Here is a 22,694-nt window from a genome sequence, read left to right on the forward strand (position 1 = left end):
CAGCATTCACCAGAAAATCATAATGTGGGCAGCATTCACCAGAAAATCGTAATGTGGGCAGCAGTCACCAGAAAATCGTAATGTGGGCAGCAGTCACCAGAAAATCGTAATGTGGGCAGCAGTCACCAGAAAATCGTAATGTGGGCAGCAGTCACCAGAAAATCGTAACGTGGGCAGCATTCACCAGAAAATCGTAACGTGGGCAGCATTCACCAGAAAATCGTAACGTGGGCAGCATTCACCAGAAAATCGTAACGTGGGCAGCATTTACCAGAAAATCGTAACGTGGGCAGCAGTCACCAGAAAATCGTAACGTGGGCAGCAGTCACCAGAAAATCCTAATGTGGGCAGCAGTCAACAGAAAATCCTAATGTGGGCAGCAGTCAACAGAAAATCCTAATGTGGGCAGCATTCACCAGAAAATCGTAACGTGGGCAGCATTCACTAGTAAATTGTAACGTGGGCAGCATTCACTAGCAGCTGGCTGATGGTGTAATGGTTAAGGGCTCTGCCTCTGACACAGGAGACCAGGGTTCGAATCTCGTCTCTGCCTGTTCAGTAAGCCAGCACTAATTCAGTAGGAGACCTTTGGCAAGTCTCCCTTACACTGCTACTGCCAATAGAGCGCGCCCTAGTGGCTGCTGCTCTGCTCTGGCGCTTTGAGTCCGCAAGGAGAAAAGCGCAATATAAATGTTATTTGTCTTGTCTTGTCTAAATTGTAACGTGGGCAGCATTCACCAGAAAATTGTAACGTGGGCAGCATTCACCAGAAAATTGTAACGTGGGCAGCATTCACCAGAAAATTGTAACGTGGGCAGCATTCACCAGAAAATTGTAACGTGGGCAGCATTCACCAGAAAATTGTAACGTGGGCAGCATTCACCAGAAAATTGTAACGTGGGCAGCATTCACCAGAGAATTGTAACGTGGGCAGCATTCACCAGAGAATTGTAACGTGGGCAGCATTCACCAGAGAATTGTAACGTGGGCAGCATTCACCAGAAAATTGTAACATGGGCAGCATTCACCAGAAAATTGTAACATGGGCAGCATTCACCAGAAAATCGTAATGTGGGCCAGTCCCTTCCCTAATATATTCTACATGATAGTGTGCTCTTTTCCTATGACAGCCTTGTACTTTTATTACTTGGCCTACCTAACCTGCTAAAAATCACGTGATCAATGCATTTTGTACCCTCTTTGCATTGTATAGCTTTGTCCTATGCTGCGTAATATGCTGGCACTTTATAAATACAATAATAATTATAATAATAATTCATCTGTATACTAGTTCACAAAGACAACATACACTCTTATGTAGTATCATGATACGAACAAGTCAGTTTTTGTGCATAAAAAATATAGTGACTCTAACAGTCTATTGGCTTGCCAAATCTGTATCTTATTGGTGTACCCGCCGTTAGTTGTTCTCATGGTTGCCATTTAGTAGTCGATACATCAGCAGCCATAGAGCCATCAGTTGTTTATACTCACAGTCGTGACGACGGATGCTGGTTGTTTCAGTAAATGTCAATTCATCAAGGTTACAGCATGCGGTAAAGCCCTGTATGATAACCGGCAGTTCTCCTCTGTCGGAATCAGTGTGGGACTCACAATCACCTCTGCTGCTTTTGATGGGAACTGATGCCACAGCTCGGATCCCATAGCCCACTCCACCGGCCCTGAATATATATAACAGGTAAAAACTCTGCAGAGTCATTGTGTATCTCACATGTACCATCTATTCAGCAGTAGCAATACAAACGTCCTATCTACGCTAACCCGGCACAGTAAATTACCCATTCACCACTCACGCTGACATGTCGCTCGCCCATACATACTGCGTACTGTCCATCATATGTTGGCCAATTAAGCATTGACGGAGTACATAGTGCTCCCATGGGGGGGGGGGGGGGGGGGGGCAAAATCCACCTGCACAGCAGCAAAAAGTTTGTGAGCATTAAGTTCAAATCCATCTGTATGCATAGCTAAGCACGTCACACAGCTCCTTGCCAGATTGCATATAGATGTGTGTATTTATCTCCCCACTTCCTCATATTATGTGATCTTCCTGTGGGTACCCACATTGCAGGGATGTCCAGCACTCTTACCTGCATACACACCATGTGTTGATGGGAACTGATCCCACAGCCCACTTTACCAGCCCTCTCTCATGAAACAAAGGACACCTGGTACTCAGAATTGTAACTCCTGCTACCTCCATTATCCATTCCCAAAGTCTGTCTGTGTATTGTTGTATGTCCTTGTATGTCCTTGAAGTTTTCTTCCTGATTCTGATTACTGTAGAGATATTAATGGAGCTGTGATTATTAGTGTAGCTGGTGGGGGTGGCAGAGTTAGTGTAGTGTAGCATACCTCCCAACATTTTAAAATAAGAAACCGGGACACCGGCCACACCCTTAACCACACACCCTAACCACACCCCCAACACACGTCTACGATCGTTTTTTGAAGATTTTTTTTTTAAATTAATATTTATGCCCTTATATTTTTTTTAAATAAATATACCCTCATACACCCTGCCCGTGGGTGGGGAGGAGGGTAAGGGTGCCCGTGGGTGGGGAGGAGGGTGAGGATGGGTGCCACTGCAAAAACAGAATGATCGAGGCTCCAGCCGCGCCTAAGTGGGATGCGGGATGCGGCCATTGCATTACTACCAACCTCCCTCCTTCATTTGAGATCTGCCGCGCAGCGAGCGGAACGGGCTGTCATCTTACCTGCGTCCATGCACGCGTACCGTGTCTTCATCCAGCTTCCTGCTTCGTGTGACGTCACAGGAAGCAGAGTGAAGCCGGACATCGGTACACGTGCATGGACACAGGTAAGATGACAGCCCGCTGTGCACTCTGCTAACGGGGGACACAGAGGCGCAGGTCTCAAGGGAAGGAGGAAGGGAGGTAGTAATGCAATGGCCGCATCCCGCATCCCACTTAGGCGCGGCTGGCGCCTCGATCATTTTTTTTACTCGCTGCCCACTGCCGCCCGGGACTTGGGGGGCTCATACCGTGATAGTGGGAGAGCCCCCCCAAATCGTGACCGTCCCGACAAGATCGGGACGGTTGGGCCCTCTGACAGTGTAGTTAGTAAAGCTAGTGGGCAGCAAGTGTAAGTGTAGCTGGGAAGTGTTGCTTAGATAGACAGTTTTGGGGGTAAAACGTCCGCAAGATGCTCCTGCACCATGGACCACTAGCTAAACCGCACGACAAGTGTGCTGGCTGGCCTAGCTGTCACTTATCCCTTACTTCCCTTTCCCATCATAGGTAGCTACAGGTGCCCCTTAGTATTAGCAGAGCAGGATTATCCACCAGGCAACCTAGGCAGGTGCTTAGGGCCTAGTAGGTGTCAAGGGGCCCATTTTCCACCTTCTTTGACCTCTCTCCACTTTAGCTTACCAAAACGTCCACGAAAGGGGCCACAAATCTACTGCTTTGCCTAGGGCCCCATTACATCTAAATTCATCTCTGAGTATTAGGAAGCCAGACGTACCCTCAACATTCAGTAGCTAGAGTTGACCCAAAGTATTAAGTAGCTAAAGGAACCTCAATATTAAGTAGCTAGAGGCATCGGCGTAACTACCGGGATGCGACCCCATCAGCCGTAGGGGGCCAGGGGCACCTCTAGGGCCCGCCTGCCATGTGCGGGGGAGCACTGCCGCCCGCCCAATTCTGGACTGCCCAGCAAGGTGTTCAACTGGCCGCAGCATCTAATAGATGCCGCACCAGTTCATTCCCCGCAGCCTGCAGTCTTCTCGGGAGGCAGAGCAGGGCTACGGAAAGATGGCTACCAAAGCCCTGCACTGGAGACTATTTGTGTCTCTAGTACAGGGCTTCGGGCGCCATCTTGCCATAGCCCTGCACTCTGCCTGTCAGCGCGGGAGATGTGCTGCTGGAGGATCGTCAGGGGATCTGCACCAGAAGCCAGGAGAGGAGACTTCTGCCAGGTGAGTGAATTGTTTTTTTCTTTTTTTTTATATAATAATTTATATAGGTGCATTTTTTTTTCTGGTGACTGCTGCCCACATTACGATTTTTCTGGTGAATGCTGCCCACATTACGATTTTCTGGTGACTGCTGCCACATTACGATTTCTGGTGAATGCTGCCCACATTACGATTTTTCTGGTGACTGCTGCCCGCATTACGATTTTCTGGTGACTGCTGCCCACATTACGATTTTCTGGTGGTGAATGCTGCCCACATTACGATTTTCTGGTGACTGCTGCCCACATTACGATTTTCTGGTGACTGCTGCCCACATTACGATTTTCTGGTGACTGCTGCCCGCATTACGATTTTCTGGTGAATGCTGCCCACATTACGATTTTTTCTGGTGAATGCTGCCCACATTACGATTTTCTGGTGAATGCTGCCCACATTACGATTTTCTGGTGACTGCTGCCACATTACAATTTTCTGGTGACTGCTGCCCACATTACGATTTTCTGGTGACTGCTGCCCACATTACGATTTTCTGGTGACTGCTGCCACATTACGATTTTCTGGTGACTGCTGCCCACATTACGATTTTCTGGTGACTGCTGCCCACGTTACGATTTTCTGGTGAACGCTGCCCGCATTACGATTTTCTGGTGAACGCTGCCCGCGTTACGATTTTCTGGTGACTGCTGCCCACGTTACGATTTTCTGGTGACTGCTGCCCATGTTACGATTTTCTGGTGACTGCTGCCCACGTTACGATTGTCTGGGGACTGCTGCCCACGTTACGATTTTCTGCTGACTGCTGCCCACGTTACGATTTTCTGGTGACTGCTGCCCACATTAGGATTTTCTGGTAAATGCTGCCCACATTAGGATTTTCTGGTGACTGCCGCCAACATTACGATTTTCTGGTGACTGCTGCCCACGTTACGATTTTCTGGTGAATGCTGCCCACGTTAGGATTTCCTGGTGACTGCTGCCCACGTTATGATTTCCTGGTGAACGTTGCCCACGTTACCATTTCCTGGTGAACGTTGCCCACGTTAGGATTTCCTGGTGAACGTTGCCCACGTTAGGATTTCCTGGTGAACGTTGCCCACGTTAGGATTTCCTGGTGAACGTTGCCCACGTTAGGATTTCCTGGTGAACATTGCCCACGTTACGATTTCCTGGCGGACGTTGCCCACGTTACGATTTTCTGGTGAACGCTGCCCACGTTACGATTTTCTGGTGAACGCTGCCCACATTGCGATTTTCTGGTGAACGCTGCCCACGTTACGATTTTCTGGTGACCGCTGCCCACGTTACAATTTTCTGGTGAATGCTGCCCACGTAACGATTTTCTGGTGAATGCTGCCCACGTTACAATTTTCTGGTGACTGCTGCCCACGCTACAATCTTCTGGTGACTATTGCCCCACGTTACGATTTTCTGGTGACTGCTGCCCACATTACAGTTCTTTCTGGTGACTGCTGCCCACATTACGATTTTCTGGTGAACGCTGCCACGTTACAATTTTCTGGTGACTGCTGCCCACATTTACGATTTTCTGGTGAATGCTGCCCACATTATGATTTTCTGGTGAATGCTGCTGTGTACACATAACAAGAAACCCACGGACCTTCAGCAGAATTATCAGAGGGCCCCCTAATACCCATGTGGACAGTGACACGGCTTCCCCCCAATCCACCCTCCAACATTACCATCCATCCGTCTCCCTTCATAGCAACAGAACAGCATGGGGCCCTGAACTATTGCCAGAGTTTTAAAGACTCGACCCTGGCAGGTGACAAAGTTTGAAGGGGTGTGTGTGTTGAAGGACGCACCTTTAGGTGCAATTCACACTATGCCAAATCTTGTAAAAACTGATCCATATTCCTTTTAAACAAATCAGTTTCTTACATTGTTTTAACCATTCCATTTGATACCCCGCTCAGGGGAGGACTGGCCAGGGGGAAGGGGGGAGATTTCCCCCCAGGCTGCCTCTAATTTAATGATTTAGGGCTGGCCGATCAATAATTATTATCGAATCAAATGAAAATCTGTGCCGCCATAAGCATGCCCAATCAACGATTTGACTGATTTTGTGTGGAAATTAGCTGAATGTATTGATCTGGGATGCTGGGAAATCACAGGTCGATCAAGTGCAATAATCATGAACGATGAACGTGACGGAAACCCCTGGCGTTGTCCCTCAAAATGTAATATGTGCCCCCCGGCTCCTGTGCATTATACTTTACCTGTCATGCTGTCCCTCAAGTGTCCTTGCTGTATTTCTGCTTTGGCGCCCCACATGACTACTGGCATATAGCACGTGGGGCGCATACGTGACCTCATTTGGGCTGGGGCTGTCGTGAAAATGGGCCTCTAGTTTGTGTTTTCCCTCCAGGCCAAAAGGTCCCAGTCCTCCCCTGTGTAACCCGCTCGCTGTGTTCCCGCCACCCATTTGGGTCTTAGCGCGCAGGAAACGCCGGTATACCGATCCCACGGCCCCAGCAAAGCTTCTCAGGCTCTCATGATTGCAACATGGGAATTGTCCTTCCAGGAAGGACTTTCATTGTTCCACTACTCAGTGAACCAATGAGAATCCCCCCTGGGGAGGGACTATTCCCATAGGTCTATTGCAGCCAATGGGAGCCTGAGATGCTTCTGCTGGAGTCTCGAGATCAGTATACTGGCTGGAACCCAAACTGATGGCAGTGGGTGAATATCTTGAGAAAAGCACGAGATTAGCAGCCTAGCATTGATTCCATCATCCTCAATGTCCGCTCCATAAAGAAAAATTGTGCGGGACCTAAACTTGCATTCTGCTTATCTGAACGCACCGAATGAATCCGTTATGAACGGACTGATGTGAACAGATCCCATTTCTTAATAGGATCCATTTGCATCCATTACGATCTAGTGATGGTCATGTCTAGGAGATCTCACAGAGAAGCATGTTATTTGTTTGATCAGCTGATAGATTTGCTAAGCTCTGACTTACTGTGATCACATCCTGCTTTAGCACATGATCATGACCAGCAAATCAGAAATGTAAATATCACCTGACCAAACGGATCACATGCTTCTCCATGAGTTCTCCTGACCATCACTATTCTGATCCAGTCCACTGCGTTAAGCGGAACAATTTTTATTGCAATGAAACAAAGGAGCCTTAGTTGCCTCATGCATTTATATGCTTATAAAACTAAGGTGGTCTGTACACTTGTCTCTATTTGAGAGCCCTTAAAAACAGCAACGGATGGTAACTAGAGTTGGGCCGAACCTCCGATTTTAGGTTCGCGAACTTCCGCGGAAGGTTCGGTTCGCGTTAAAGTTCGTGAACCGCAATAGACTTCAATGGGGATGCGAACTTTGAAAAAAAAAAATTATGCTGGCCACAAAAGTGATGGAAAAGATGTTTCAAGGGGTCTAACACCTGGAGGGGGGCATGGCGGAGTGGGATACATGCCAAAAGCCCCCGGGAAAAATCTGGATTTGACGCAAAGCAGCGTTTTAAGGGCAGAAATCACATTGAATGCTAAATGACAGGCCTAAAGTGCTTTAAAACATCTTGCATGTGTATACATCAATCAGGGAGTGTAATTAGAGTACTGCTTCACACTGACACACCAAACTCACTGTGTAACGCACCGCAAACAGCTGTTTGTGTAGTGACGGCAGTGGCGGGTTCACTGAACAGGAATACAGTGGTGGGTTCACAGAACAGGTATGCAGTGGCAGGTTCACTGAACAGGTATACAGTGGCGTGTTCACTGAACACAACAGGTATGCAGTGGCAGGTTCACTGAACAGGTATACAGTGGCGGGTTCACTGAACAGAACAGAACAGGTATACAGTGGCGGGTTCACTGAACAGAACAGGTATACAGTGGCGGGTTCACTGAACAGAACAGGTATACAGTGGCGGGTTCACAGAACAGGTATGCAGTGGTGGGTTCACAGAACAGGTATGCAGTGGCAGGTTCACTGAACAGGTATGCAGTGGTGGGTTCACAGAACAGGTATGCAGTGGTGGGTTCACAGAACAGGTATGCAGTGGTGGGTTCACAGTACAGGTATGCAGTGGTGGCTTCTCAGAACAGGTATGCAGTGGCAGGTTCACTGAACAGGTATGCAGTGGTGGGTTCACAGAACAGGTATGCAGTGGTGGGTTCACAGTACAGGTATGCAGTGGTGGGTTCACAGTACAGGTATGCAGTGGTGGGTTCACAGAACAGGTATGCAAGTGGTGGGTTTACAGAACAGGTATGCAGTGGTGGGTTTACAGAACAGGTATGCAGTGGTGGGTTCACAGAACAGGTATGCAGTGGTGGGTTTACAGAACAGGTATGCAGTGGCAGGTTCACTTAACAGAACAGGTATGCAGCCAGGAACAAGCTAAGCCTAACTAATCTTTCCCTATGAGAGACAGTCTGCAGCAGCTCGCCCTACTCTCACTAACGCAGGCACACGAGTGAGCGTAATGGCCGCCGCTGCATGCCTTTTATAAGGGGGGGGGGGGGGGGAGTGGCTCCAGGGGCTAGTGTAGCCTAATTGGCTACACTGGGCCTGCTGACTGTGATGTAGAGGGTCAAAGTTGACCCTCATGGTGCATTATGGGGCGAACCGAACTTCCGCAAAAGTTCGCCTGCGGGACGCGAACACGAACCACTGAAGTTCGCATGGAACCGTTCGCAGGCGAACCGTTCGGCCCAACTCTAATGGTAACATTTTGTAATGTGTGATGTATTTTTCTTTCCATCTTTGAGATCTTCTAATTACAGTAAGTTGGCCTTTATGTACAACCAGTGGTGTAACTAAAATTCATGGGGCCCACCAGCAAAACTTAGATTGGGCCACTCCCCATGCTCACACCCCTTCCTTTGCCTCCCCTTGGTGCTCTCCATGGCCTGGGGGTCCATCATATAACAAGTGTGGTAATCACAATCTTCACACCCCTAACAAGTGTAGCCATAAAAACACCTGATCTGTAGTACAGTCCTGGAAGGGAAGGTTAGTAGTTGGGAGCGTTACACCCCTGCATACAACGCTCACACATTTGGTCTATTGAATTATAACTACAGTATATAGAATTCTAAAGAACCCTCGACCCTTTTCTTGGCTAAAAAGTTTGCCTCTTTGACTTTAGGCTTTTCTCTTTTGTATATTTCCCAATGGACAGGGCTGTTTATAGGCTAAATTGCACCCAGGGCGAGGGTGTAAAAAATTCCGCCCTCTAGGTAGGTAGGTGCCTCCAGCATTGGTAGCCAGTATAGTTGCAGCCAGTATAGGTTAGGTAGGTACCCCCAGAATAGGTTTAATTAGGTAGGTGCCCAAGTATAGGTTAGATAGGTAGGTGCCCCCAGTGTAGGTTAGATAAGTAGGTGCCCTGAGTATAAGTTAGATAGGTGGGTGCCCACCGTATAGGTTAGATAGGTAGGTGCCCCCAGTATAGGTTAGATAGGTAGGTGCCCCCAGTAGAGGTTAGATAGGTAGGTGCCCCCAGTAGAGGTTAGATAGGTAGGTGCCCCCAGTGTAGGTTAGATAAGTAGGTGCCCTGAGTATAAGTTAGATAGGTGGGTGCCCACCGTATAGGTTAGATAGGTAGGTGCCCCCAGTATAGGTTAGATAGGTAGGTGCCCCCAGTAGAGGTTAGATAGGTAGATGCCCCCATATGCGGCGGAGGAGAACGGGCATAGCACAGTTACAACTCGCCTTACGTGTTCCCCGTCCGCATGCAGATTTTTTCTTCTTCTTCTCAGATGCTTCTCGCATTGGTAACAGCGCCCCCTGTGATGACATCACGGCTACATCATCACAGGTGGAGCTGTTGTTACCAACGCGACGGACGCCTGTGCGAGGAAGAAGAGGCTGCGTGCGTGGATCACGGAAGGTGAGTTGTAACTGCACTATGCCCGCTCTAACCCCCCCCCCCCCCGATGCGCCCCCCTCCCCTGCCGCTCCGCCCGCCACCCTGGCGTCCGCACTATTCTCGCACCACCTATATAAAAGAGCCTGACAATGGGGCACATGAAAGAGGATTTACTGATGATGCTAATGTAGCTTAGACTGGTTGCGGCACACTAGACAAAAAAACTAACAATGTCGGTTTATTCTTACCGTAACGTCTGGTTACCAGCAGGGAGATTTAAGTCACTCATTCGGAACAAAGCCCTGATTTACTAAGGCTGGAGGTATCAGACAATTTTAATAATACCAGTTCTGCTGGATCACACTGGGCCTCTGCTGCTCGGTGACTTGTGCTTACCCGACAGATCCGAGAATGAGGGATATTATTCAATGCTTCTAGGCCTGGCACCCACTAGCAGCGCTTTTCTAAATGTACTGTATGTGATTTGTAAAGCTCTGGCTAATGTAATACTATGGGAGATTTTTAGAAAATCACATCCCTCAAGTGATTCTACACACATACAGGCATGTGCGGGGGGGGGGGTGGGGGGGGGGGTGAGTGCTATTTTTAAAATTGTCCCCCTTTGTTAATAAATATGATGCCCCTTTGGCCACGCAAAGGAAGCTCCACCCAAACCGTGATGAGCTCCGCCCACCAACAGGAAGCTCCGATTACCAAGTGTGGCCATTTCGTCAGCTGTGTGGGTGCAAGTGAGATGGTGTCTCCCTAACAGCTGCACCCACTGTCTGTGACCTCTCCCTCCACCTGGCACCCACAGTGACCTCCCATTCCACCTGTTAAACACAGTGACCTCTCCCTCCACCTGGTACACTCTGTGACCTCCACCTGGCACCCACAGTGACCTCTCCCTCCACCTGGTACACAGTGACCTCTCCCTCCACCTGGTACACTCTGTGACCTCCACCTGGCACCCACAGTGGCCTCTCCCTCCACCTGGTACACAGTGACCTCTCCCTCCACCTGGTACACTCTGTGACCTCCACCTGGCACACACAGTGACCTCTCCCTCCACCTGGTACACAGTGACCTCTCCCTCCACCTGGTATACACATTGACCTCTCCAGCTCTAGCATTGATCCTGCCTACCTCAGCACCCACACTGACCTCCCCCAGCACCCACAGTAACCTTTCCTCCCCCAGCGGCACCCGAGCAACCACACTGACCTCTACCTCCCCCAACACTCACAGTGACCTCTCCCCTACCCCACAACCTACAGTGACCTCGCCTTCCCTCAGCACCCACACTGACCTCTACCTCCCCCAGCACCCGCAGTGACCTCACCCTCATTCAGCACCCACACTGACCTCTACATCCCCCAACACTCACAGTGACCTCTCCCCTACCCCACAATCTACAGTGACCTCCCCTTCCCTCAGCACCCACACTGACCTCTACCTCCCCCAGCACCCGCAGTGACCTCACCCTCATTCAGCACCCACACTGACCTCTACCTCCCCCAACACTCACAGTGACCTCTCCCCTACCCCACAACCTACAGTGACCTCCCCTTCCCTCAGCACCCACACTGACCTCTACCTCCCCCAGCACCCGCAGTGACCTCACCCTCATTCAGCACCCACACTGACCTCTACCTCCCCCAACACTCACAGTGACCTCTCCCCTACCCCAGAACCTACAGTGACCTCTCCCCACCAGAACCCATGGTGACCTCCCCTTACCTCAGCACCCACACTGACCTCTACCTCCCCCAGCACCCACAGTGATCTCACCCTCATTCAGCACCCACAGTGTCCTCTACCTCCCCCCAACACTCACAGTGATCTCTCCCCCCCCCACCAGAAGCAATGGTGACCTCCCCTTACCTCAGCACCCACACTGACCTCTACCTCCCCCAGAACCCACAGTGACCTCCCCTTCTTCCAGCAACCACACTGACCTCTATCTCCCCCAGCATCCACAGTGACCTCCCCTTCCTCCAGCAACCACACTGACCTCTACCTCCCCCAGCATCCACAGTGACCTCCGCTTCCTCCAGCACCCATACTGACCTCTTCTTCCCCCTTGAGGATCCTCTGCACGGCCCTGCACACATACCATTACATTAGCAAGAGCTTTTCAAATCACAAGTGCTCAGAAAAATGCTGCTACGCCTTACACTGATTCTTAAGGATTATTTAATATGAAGATGAGGTAAAAGGGGCGTGGCATTATTCTTTCAGCAATTTGGCTGGAGGAGCAGTAATGGCGGCTACCACAGTAGGTGGAGGGAGGTTAGTGTTAGGCAAAGCTTTAGATAGAACTACTTTCAGGACTATATACCTGACTCGTTCACATGAAGGAAATATAATTTACAGCTTGGTCTTCCTACACATGACAGATCCTTTGGATGAGCACCTCCAAGGAACATGACAAGCGGATAGATGGGAGCAGGGAGATTATAGTGTGTCAGGTACCAGGCAGCATCCAAATCTCCAGCAGTGCAGAGCCAGAGAGTGCTGAGTGACACCACCTGGAGGACTCGTCTAGACAGGAGGGCACAGGAAGGACAGAAACATCTCGCATGATTACTCTGCTGCTCGTCAGTGCTAAACAAACACACTCATCATCAAGATATACTGTAAACACCTCATTTATCAGCTGAAGGTCTTCTTCAAGCGGGATTGTCTCCAAAAAAATAAAATTTCAATACAAACTGGTCTGAGTCTCTTTAGTGATAATGACTCATGATAATTCATCAAGTAGTCAAATGTCGTAAAATAAAAATATTAAGTAGTCCAGTGCTGTCCAACTTCGTGGGCATGGAGGGCTATTATTTTTTCCAGACCACATGGTAGAGGGCCGACCCCCCCCCCCCCCCCCCCAAAGAAAAAAAAAATCTAGCAGCAGTTTCCCCTCACAATGCAACCAGATTGTCGGCAGATTTCCCCTCACAATGCAATCAGATTGTCGGCAGATTTCCCCCCAAAATGCCACCAGATTGTCAGAAGATTTCCCCACAAAATGCCAGATTGAAGAGCAGCAGCACGGAGGGGGGGCAGTTCCCCCCCCCACACTCACCTGGGGGGCCCCCCCTTCGCCGTTTCCCCCTCCAGGCTAGAATGTGCAGCGGGTAGCTGCGAGCGGGCAAAAACCGTCTACTTACTATTTCCTGCATCCCACTCTGCCTGCCGCTGCTCTGGTCTGGTCTTCTCTGCTATCCAATAACGCTCCCACAGGAAGCACAGTGAGAGCGTGATTGGACAGTACAGCAGAGAAGACCAGACCAGAGTAGTTGCACGCAGAGCCGGGAACCAGAAAGTAGTACGTTGATCGGTTCCCCACTCGCTGCCACTCTGGTCTCCACCACCGCACATTGTAGCTTGGAGGGGAAAGCGCGGAAGGGGGGGGGCCCAGGTGAGGGAGGGGGGAGACCCCGCCCCCGCTGCTCCTCCTTCCTGCGCTGTGCCCCCTCCTGCAGTGCTCGGGGCCTCCAGGGGCCACAAAAAGTGAGGCCTACCGGGCGAAATCCTGAGCTCCCACCGGCCCTGTCCGAGCCTGGCAGCACAGCTCAACATTTGTATTGGCCGTCCATCCTTTTTCTGCTGTGTGTACAGGTCTGTACAAAGGAGGGAGGAGACAGCACTGTTACGGAACAGCCGTAAGAAACCAGGCAAATCGGGAAGATTCGCGCAGTCGATTTTCTGATCACTTCCCGATTAGATTTGCACAGTCATTGCAGAGATCAGAATGATATTTCAGTCATTGCAGAGATCAGAATGATATTTTTTCTTTTCATGAAGTACATTTGTTGACCAGTGAAGACACCTTTGTTTAAATGAACTTGATCAAAAGAATTCCTTGCTGGCCAGTGACACAGAGGTGTAAAACCCTAGCCAGAATCCTGGTGTAATATGTCAAAGGTTGTCTTAGCTGGTCACACTCAGATGCTAATTGAGCACCCAAAAGTTCCTTTTATCACTGGAAAGACTAAGGGCCCGTTTCCACTGTAGCGTTACGAAATCGCCGGCGAATCACCGCAGGCAAATCGCATGCGGGTGCGATTCCGCATGCGTTTTTTGCCGCGATTTCGCATGCGATTTCGCATAGGTAAGGCTGTATGCGATTTTAACCATGTCACTGCCTGTGTGAATTAACATGGGTACCTATGCGAAATCGCATGCGAAATTGCGGCAAAAAACGCATGGGGAAAACGCATGCGATTTCCCTATTAAATACATTGTGTGCGATTCGCCTGCATTCCACACGCAGGCGAATTCTGAGGCCCCTACCCTGCAGATTTTTTCTGCACAGAAAAACGTGCGGGGAAACGCACAAGTGGAAACAGTCCCATCCACTTGTACTGACTGTGCGGATCCGCATGCGTTGCCCGCATGCGGATTCGCGATAGTGGAAACGGGCCCTAAAGGTGGGTACACACGTCAGATAAAAGTCTTTGAAAATGAAAGATCACAGACCAATTTTACCCCCTTTCATGTAGTATGAGAGCCATACTCTACACAGTCTATTCTATGGAGCTGAACTCCCCATCAGAGAGAAATCTTTGCAAAATGCTGCACACCAAGATGCTGTACACATGCAACAGATCAGTATCTGCAAAAGATCTGTTCCTGCAAAAGATCCATTCCTGCAAAATGCATTCATAGTCTATGATATCTGCAAATCTCATACACACCTTGTTTAACGGACAATTATCTGTAGATCAGATCCACCAGGTTGGATCTTTAGATCGGCAGATAATTGTCTGATCTGCAGATGAATGTCCATTAAACAAGGTGTGTATGAGGATCTGCAGATGTCATACACTATGAAGGCATTTTGCAGGAATGGATCTTTTGCAGGGATTGATCTTTTGCAGATACTGATCTGTTGCATGTGTACAGTATCTGTGTGTGCAGCATCTTGCAAAGATTTTATCTGATGGGGAGTTCAGCTCCATAGAATAGACTGTGTAGAGTATGTCTCTCATACTATATGAAAGGGGGTAAAATTGGTCTGTGATCTTTCATTTTCCAAAGACTTTTATCTGACGTGTGTACGCACCTTAAGGCAAGCTCCCCCAGCGGGAGGCCAGCCAAAGTGGCTCAGATTAGGAATAGATTTAAATGCATGTGGTTTATGATTTCGGTCTGTTAACCATTTCAGCCCACGGGGATTTTCCACCTTATGCATCAGAGCAATTTTCACCTCCCATTGATTTGCTAATAACTTTATCACTACTTAACACAATTTATTGGTCTATATCTTGTTTTTCTGCCACTAATTAGGCTTTCTTTGGGTGGTACATTTTGCTAAGAATTATTTTTTATAAATGCATTTTAACAGTATTAATAAGAAAAAAATGGAAAAAAATCATCACAATGTATGGCGCCAATATTTTATTTGGAAATAAAGGTGCATTTTTTCCGTTTTGTGTCCATCACTATTTACAAGCTTATAATTTAATGTTCGTAGTATACCCCCTTCAAATGCATATTTAAAAAGTTCAAACCCTTAGGTAACTATTTTTTTTTTATTATTGTAATTTTATTTTTCCATTCAAAATTTTATTTGGGTAATGTTTTGGTGTGGGAAATAACAGTTAATTTTTAATGTTATTATATGTGTAAATTCTAATGTAAAAAATATGTGGATGTAGTTTTACTATTTGGCCACAAGATGGCCACCTTGAGTTTATTTTTTTCTTGCTACACAGAAGAAGAAAAAAGGAAGGGGGGGGGGGGGGGGGGCGGGTACAAGGAGACCTACACGCGGCACCCCTGTTGAGATGCAAAATTTTTACGTGGGCCAACTCCTGCAGGAAGATTAGATGGACAGGTTAGATCCTGCATATTCTGGAGGGCGAATGCAATTTGCATACGCTTTGCCATTTTAATTAGTCAGATGACTTGAGGCAGCCAGTATTTAAGTCAGGAGTTGACTGGTCTGAGCACACATCTCTTTTTTTCTTCCGTGTAACATTTATTTTTTCTCCTTGTGCTTCTCGCTAACCGGAAGCACAAGGAGCACGGGGACACTTTTTTGCAGAAAGACTGAAGCCTCTAGTAAGAGGGCTTCTGTTTTTCTGCAGGGGACACTGATTGGTGATCAGGGAACCATGTTCCCGTTCACTGATCCCAGGGCTACCGTGGGACAGCACGGGGGCGCGCCCGCGATCGCGTGCTGAAGCACTGCACCGCAGCCGTCTGAACATGAGCATCACGTCCGGGCGGCAGGAATGGTTAAATGAAAACTGTGTATAGCACAGCTATGAAATTCATATAGTCTTATTCGTTAAAATCGTCCCAATGTGCTGATATAAAATTCATAACAATAAACCGTCCGGTTATTGGTGTACGACCCTTCTCGGGGACAGGACAGCCTAACGCACTCATGCAGGATGTCATATTAATCTGTATTTTCTGACAATTATGAATCTGCTATCCACCTAAATATGACATGTATCGTTTGAGTTACAGTGTTTTACAATGTAAGCTCAAAATCCTACTAGGAGGAGGTGGGCTGTCATTGGTGGGTAATTCAGAAGGGGCAGGTATTGCCACACCCCCAAACCAGCTTTATCAAAAGCACATTGCCAGCAGGCGGACTTCAGTCCTCCATCTTAACATCATCTGGATTACAACTAGACTTGCTGCTGGGCAGAGGACCACCCAGCAGCTATCTTGGAACTGTAACAATCTGCTTGGATTACATAAAATGCCTAAAGGCCTATGATTCGGGAAACCAAGGACTTTGCATTTCTTTTCCCAGAAGGACATATTTCCACGAACTTAAGTATTTTCTTCGTTTTTATTTTCATACTGGCTACTAATGTTTCTATAATTGTTGATTTTAATGATTTTCTGTATATATTAATTATTTATATTGCATGTTTAATAAAAGACGCTAACATCATTTATTTGTTCGGCTACACCTATTATTCAGCAACGCAAAACTGAGCCCTGGCTTCTGAAGAGTCGCTACTATTGTTGATAGCTAGATAAAATAGAGTGTGTTTAACCATTTTCTATTTGCAGGTCTAGAATCAGCCAGTCAGTGGGTTCCTCTGTCCCATTAGAACAGAGGTGGTGGCCTGAAATAGTGTGTAAATTGTATTACCGTAACTCACAGGCTCCCTTCTAGTCGGTCTGCTGCCAAATTCCCAGCGGTTTCTGCGCACCGGTTGCGACCACATATTGCATGATCTGTGTGCTGAAACCGATTGGAAGGCATTGTGCGGTCCGGCCACTAGGTGGCTTGTGACAAGCACCAGCCAAAGACCAACACAGTCAATGTCCCCGATTAGTAAGTCAGCACTACTGACTGGTCAAAAAAGGAAACCAGCACCATCTTCACTGCAATAGTAGCTCTTTAATTGAACAGAATGGACAAAGATGTTTCTGAACTATAATGCAGAGCACTTGCTAAAATTCCCTTCTACCACCCATCACACTTGCCCCCTCCTTAAACACATTCTAGCAATCCCTCCAAACTCGGCTCTTCAAGATGGTCTTCTCACTAGAGATGTAGCGAACGGTTCGCCGGCGAACGATTCCAGGCGAACTTAGGGGGTTCGCGTTCGCCTGCACCAGGCGAACTTTTGCGGAAGTTCGATTCGCCCCATAATGCACTATGAGGGTCATCTTTGACCCTCTGCATCACAGTCAGCAGGCACATTGTAGCCATTCAGGCTACACTAAGCCCTGGAGCCCCACCCCCCCCCCCCCCCCTTATATAAGGCAGGGTCCGGCGGCCATTACACTCACTCGTGTGTCTGCTAGAGAGAGGAAAGGGACAGCTGCTGCAGACTTTTTCTCCTAGGGACAGATTAGTTAGGTTGTAGGCTGCTTTGCTTGCTCCTGACTGATTATTATTGCTTTTAAAGCACCCAGCAACAGCTCTTTTCAGAGCTCAACCTGTACATTTTTTTTTTCTGTGTGTCAAACTGACACTTTTGTTGCATGCACAGCCTTGCTAATTGATATTGTGTGTGCCACTGCCAGCAGCCCAGCACATTCAGTGACTACCTGTGTGTGTGACAGGAAGCTGCACATTGTACTACCCAGTACTGCATATACCCCAGTACCTGTTGTGTTTACTTAACCCACCTCATCACTGCATATACCTAGCGTTGTGTTTAGTGAACCCAGCTCACTGCATCTAACTACCTGTTGTGTTGAGTGAGAACCCACCTCACTGCATATAGCTAGCATACCCCCGAGATGGACAAAATGGACAAACCAGGTAGAGGAAGAGGTAGAGGCAGACCCAGAGGAAAGCCACCAGGCACCGTCAGGTCTGTGCGAGGTGGTGTTGCTGTGATTTCGTGCGGACCTGCCCCAAAATACAGTGCTCAGAAGAAGGCACGTGCCATCACTTCCCAAAATCGTGAGGAGGTGATTGAGTATTTAGCACAGAACACCTCATCTCCCGCAGCCACCAGCACTACAACAAGCACCACATCCACTGCATTTGACACTTCGCAGGAGTTATTTGGTGGTGGTGGTGAAATCACTGATTCCCAGCCACTACTGCAACAACAACAAGAAGGCGCAGGTACACCACCTCATACGTCTGAGTTAGGTGGCGATAGTATGGACGTAACGTGTGTGGATGGGGATGATGGTGGACCACCTGAAGTTGGTGCACTTGAGGAGGTGTCTGAGCTGGCCAGGAGGATTATGATGACGATTATACGGATACCACATATGTTCCCGGTAGAGGAGATGACCAGGGGGACAGTTCAGAGGAGGAGTAGGAGGAGACGACTCCATAATAGAAGCAGAGGGAGCTCATCCTCAGAAACAGCTGGGGGCAGTGTCCGGCGCCATGTATCGCCAGCTATGGCCAGCCAGCCAACATGCCCTTCAACCTCAGCTGCTGATGCCACCGTAGCGCCATCAGCCCAGGGGGGCTCAGCGGTTTGGAAATTTTTTAACGTGTGTGTCTCAGATCGGAGCAAAGCCATCTGTTGTCTCTGCCAGCAAAAATTGAGCAGTGGAAAGGCTAACTGTCACGTAGCCTTTCCACTAGCCATGAGGAAAAGCAGCACCCCTCAAAAGACAAGCCGCGGAGAACAACCGCGGCAGCCGTCACAGGGGGCTTCTGCTGCTCCACGTTCCCATGGTATTGTTCGTGGCTGGGGGGAGGAAGAATGGATACACTTTTAAACAATTTAAAAATACAACCATCTAAACTTTCAAACAATTTAAAAATACAACCATCTAAACTTTCAAACAATTTAAAAATACAACCATCTATCATTTTCAAAAAATTTAAAAAAAGGGCAAAAAAACTTGCCCTCCGTACAACATTCTTGGCAAATGCTTTCGACTTGGTTTGTCTTCCGCTGGCTCAAGGGTCCATCTGACCACAGATGCCTGGTCTGCAAAGCACGGTCAGGGCAGCTACAGCATGGGTCTCAGCAGGCTCCCACTTCGAGCCAGAATCCAACCTTTATTCCCCGCGGTGACAATGGCAGACTTGCCCTCCATAACGGATTCCCGTTAAAGGATTTAAAGTTAATTTATTTCAAATACACAGCAGGGCCTCGAAAGTCCGCCTCCTGTATTGTTATTTTTGGTCACTACCTCGGGGCGGGCGTGCATGCCTGCCTGCTGCCCTCCTTAGATGTGTAGTGGTAGCCGTTTCTCAGGCTCCACACCGGATTTCATCCCTCATTCCCCGGCCATTACCCGGGGTCACAAATGACAGACTTGCCCGCCTCCATATGATTCTCGTGAAAGGAATGTGGTGTCATCTTTGCCCGCCATAACTGGTTCTCGTTAAAGGATTTAAAGTACATTCATTTCAAATACACAGCAGGGCCTCGAAAGTCCTCCTCCTGTATTGTTATTTTTGGTTACTACCTCGGGGCGGGCGTGCATGCCTGCCCGCTGCCCTCCTTGGATGTGTAGTGGTAGCCGTTGCTCAAGCTCCACACCGGATTCAAACCCCTCATTCTCCGGCCATTACCCGGGGTCACAATGGCAGACTTGCCCGCCTCCACAGGATTCTCATTGTAACGGTACTGAACAAGTACACAGCAAGTAGAAAATGTAATTTAAAAACAAAACGTAAGCTTTTTAACAATGCCATGGAAAGTTGAGAAGGAAGTCACACATTACCTGACATCACTGAGTGAGGAAGAGCAATCTCGCCATGTTGCGCAGTAGTCCAGCATGGCCGTCACTACACAAACAGCTGTTTGCGGTGCGTTACACAGTGAGTTTGGTGTGTCAGTGTGAAGCAGTACTCTAATTACACTCCCTGATTGATGTATACACATGCAAGATGTTTTAAAGCACGTTAGGCCTGCAATTTAGCATTCAATGTGATTTTTGCCCTTAAAACGCTGCTTTGCGTCACATCCAGATTTTTCCCCGGTTCTTTTGGCATGTATCCCACTCCGCCATGCCCCCCTCCAGGTGTTAGGCCCCTTGAAACATCTTTTCCATCACTTTTGTGGCCAGCATAATTTTTTTTATTTTTCAAAGTTCGCCTCCCCCTTGAAGTCTATTGCGGTTCGCGAACTTTTCCGCGAACCGAACCTTCTGCGGAAGTTCGCGACATCTCTACTTCTCACCTTCCCCCCCCCACCCCCCCACCACCACACAGTAACTCTGTACTGAATATGTATTCTACAGCCCTACCTAGTGTGTCCACCTCCTTGAAGGGTCCTCCCTTCCAGGGTCGGACTGAGCCACAGTAGTACAGTTTTTTCCCTCTGTGGGCCCGGCCTCAAGGTCTCTGGTGGCCCCCCCCCCCCCCTTCTTGTCTGACAGAGCTCCATTGCTGCCTGCAGCACAAAAATTCTCTCCTCAGTGCTGCAATCACTCATGCTGAGAGCAGTGGTGTAGCTAAGGAGCTGTAGGCCTCGATGCAAATTTTACAATGGGGTCCCCCAAGCACTCTATACATAACAATTGATATGACGCACCAAAACCTGCCAATGGCAACTACAGTGTCAGAGGTGCAAGAAGGGGATGGGAAATGGCTTGCTAATGATTACCACTATTCAAAGTATCTATAGAAGTGATTATTATGAGCACAGGACCAATAGAGAGGTAATACTGTAGTTGAGGGAGGGCCCTTCGGGGCCCCTTTGGCCCAAAGGCCCCGATGCGGTCACAACCTCTGGGGTTGCAACCACTGCAAAGTAGGACATTACTTTGTATTGAAGGAGGGGACTCTATGCAAAGTTTTGCTAGGCAGCAGTGTCTCTGAATTACAATGATGCTAAGATCATGTACATTTGGCCCTGTCCATAATACATCATGACCACGCCCACCTTCCGGTGCATGGTCACGCCCTTTTTTCACCGCAGTCATGGGATGTTTGGGCCCCAGGTTGAAATTTCTTTGGTGGGCCCCCAGTGTCCCAGTCCGACACTGTGTACACTTGTTGCTGTTTATGTGGCATGACCTGTGAAGGGCATTGTGATGTGCAGATGGTGTGTTGACCTTTTGCTCTCTTCTCTTCCTGGCAGGAATCTTCTCTCTATCAGGGAACTCCATGCTGCTGCTGGTGGCATATCGCAAGCGCTCAATTCTTAAGCCTGCCGAGTTCTTCATCGTCAACTTAGCCATTAGTGACCTGAGTATGACGGCGACTCTCTTCCCTTTGGCCATTCCTTCACTCTTTGCTCACAGGTAGGTATCGTTATACAGAGGGACACACTGAGGGCCCTTTTCCACAAGAATTTGATAGGCAGTGAAAAGACAATTGAACTCTCACAACTGCTTTCTGCTTCCAGGTAAGGCCCGGTTCACACTTGCGGTTCTCTGCCAAACAGACCGGATGACCTGACCGGATCCGGACCGGAACCGTACGGTTCTGATCCGGATCCAGTCAGGTTGCATCAGGTGTTCATCAGGATGCGATCCGGATCCGTTTGGCAAAAGATAGTAGAAATAGAATAAAAATGTTGGGGTCTGGGAGGGTGGCAGAAGGTGGACCTGTGGAATCAGGCCCTCCGCTGTTTAGCACTCACCTCCACCTCCGACATACTGCCAACATCTCCAGCACGTTTAAAGTCACTGCTGCTCCACTCCAAAATGCTTGCCCATGTGTCCCCATCCAAAATCGCCGCTACAATACGCATAGGAAGTGGGGTAGAACATCCGGATTTTTAGCCAGTGTTGTGCTCTCTCCGGTTCTGCCGGAGGAGCCGGACCAAAAAATAGCGCATGTTGGGTCTTATGCCGGAGTCCGGATCCGGTCCGGATGAAACGGACGCATGTGAACGGACGCATAGGCTTTCATTGCTATGCCGTGCGTCCTTTCCGTCCGTTCTGCATGCGGTCCGGCTCCGGCACGGCGATTCCGGACAGCGACCGCTAATGTGAACCGGGCCTAACGGTTTGGTGCTGCCAGGTAACTGCTTGCTGCTGCCTGGTAACTGCTTGCTGCTGCCTGGTAACTGCTTGCTGCTGCCTGGTAACTGCTTGCTGCTGCCTGGTAACTGCTTGCTGCTGCCTGGTAACTGCTTGCTGCTGCCTGGTAACTGCTTGCTGCTGCCTAGTAACTGCTCGCTGCTGCCTGGTAACTACTCGCTGCTGCTTGGTAACTGCTTGCTGCTGTTTAGTAACTGCTCATTGAGCGCGCACTTCAGCTGCCTGTGGAAAAGGGCCCTAAGGCCTCTTTTCCGCTGGCAGTTGAACTGTGTGATCAGCAGGCAGTTACCAGGCAGCAGCAAGCAGTTGTGAGAGTTTGAGAGGTATTTGACTGCCTATCAACTGCTAGTGGCAAAGAGACCTTATCCGGCAACAGTTGGTGCCGGTGATGGTGGTTTTTACTGTATTTTCCTCAGATACGATCAGATTTTTATGATCGAATTGTACAGAAAACCACACAGTATGTGGAGAAAATCGTTGTGAAAC

General features: G+C 48.7%; 1 protein-coding gene across 6 annotated transcripts in view; it reads left to right on the plus strand.

Moving 5' to 3' along the window:
- The window catches only part of LOC137542424 (opsin-5-like), a 213,699-nt gene that overhangs the window by 173,288 nt on the left and 17,717 nt on the right, over positions 1–22,694 (plus strand). For all 6 annotated transcript variants that reach the window (XM_068264317.1, XM_068264321.1, XM_068264318.1 and 3 more), the window contains one exon: positions 21,302–21,464. In XM_068264317.1, coding sequence (XP_068120418.1) covers positions 21,302–21,464 — 163 coding nt within the window. The remainder of the gene's footprint in view (positions 1–21,301; positions 21,465–22,694) is intronic.

Source organism: Hyperolius riggenbachi, chromosome 12, assembly GCF_040937935.1.
Source record: "Hyperolius riggenbachi isolate aHypRig1 chromosome 12, aHypRig1.pri, whole genome shotgun sequence".
NCBI lineage: Eukaryota > Metazoa > Chordata > Amphibia > Anura > Hyperoliidae > Hyperolius > Hyperolius riggenbachi.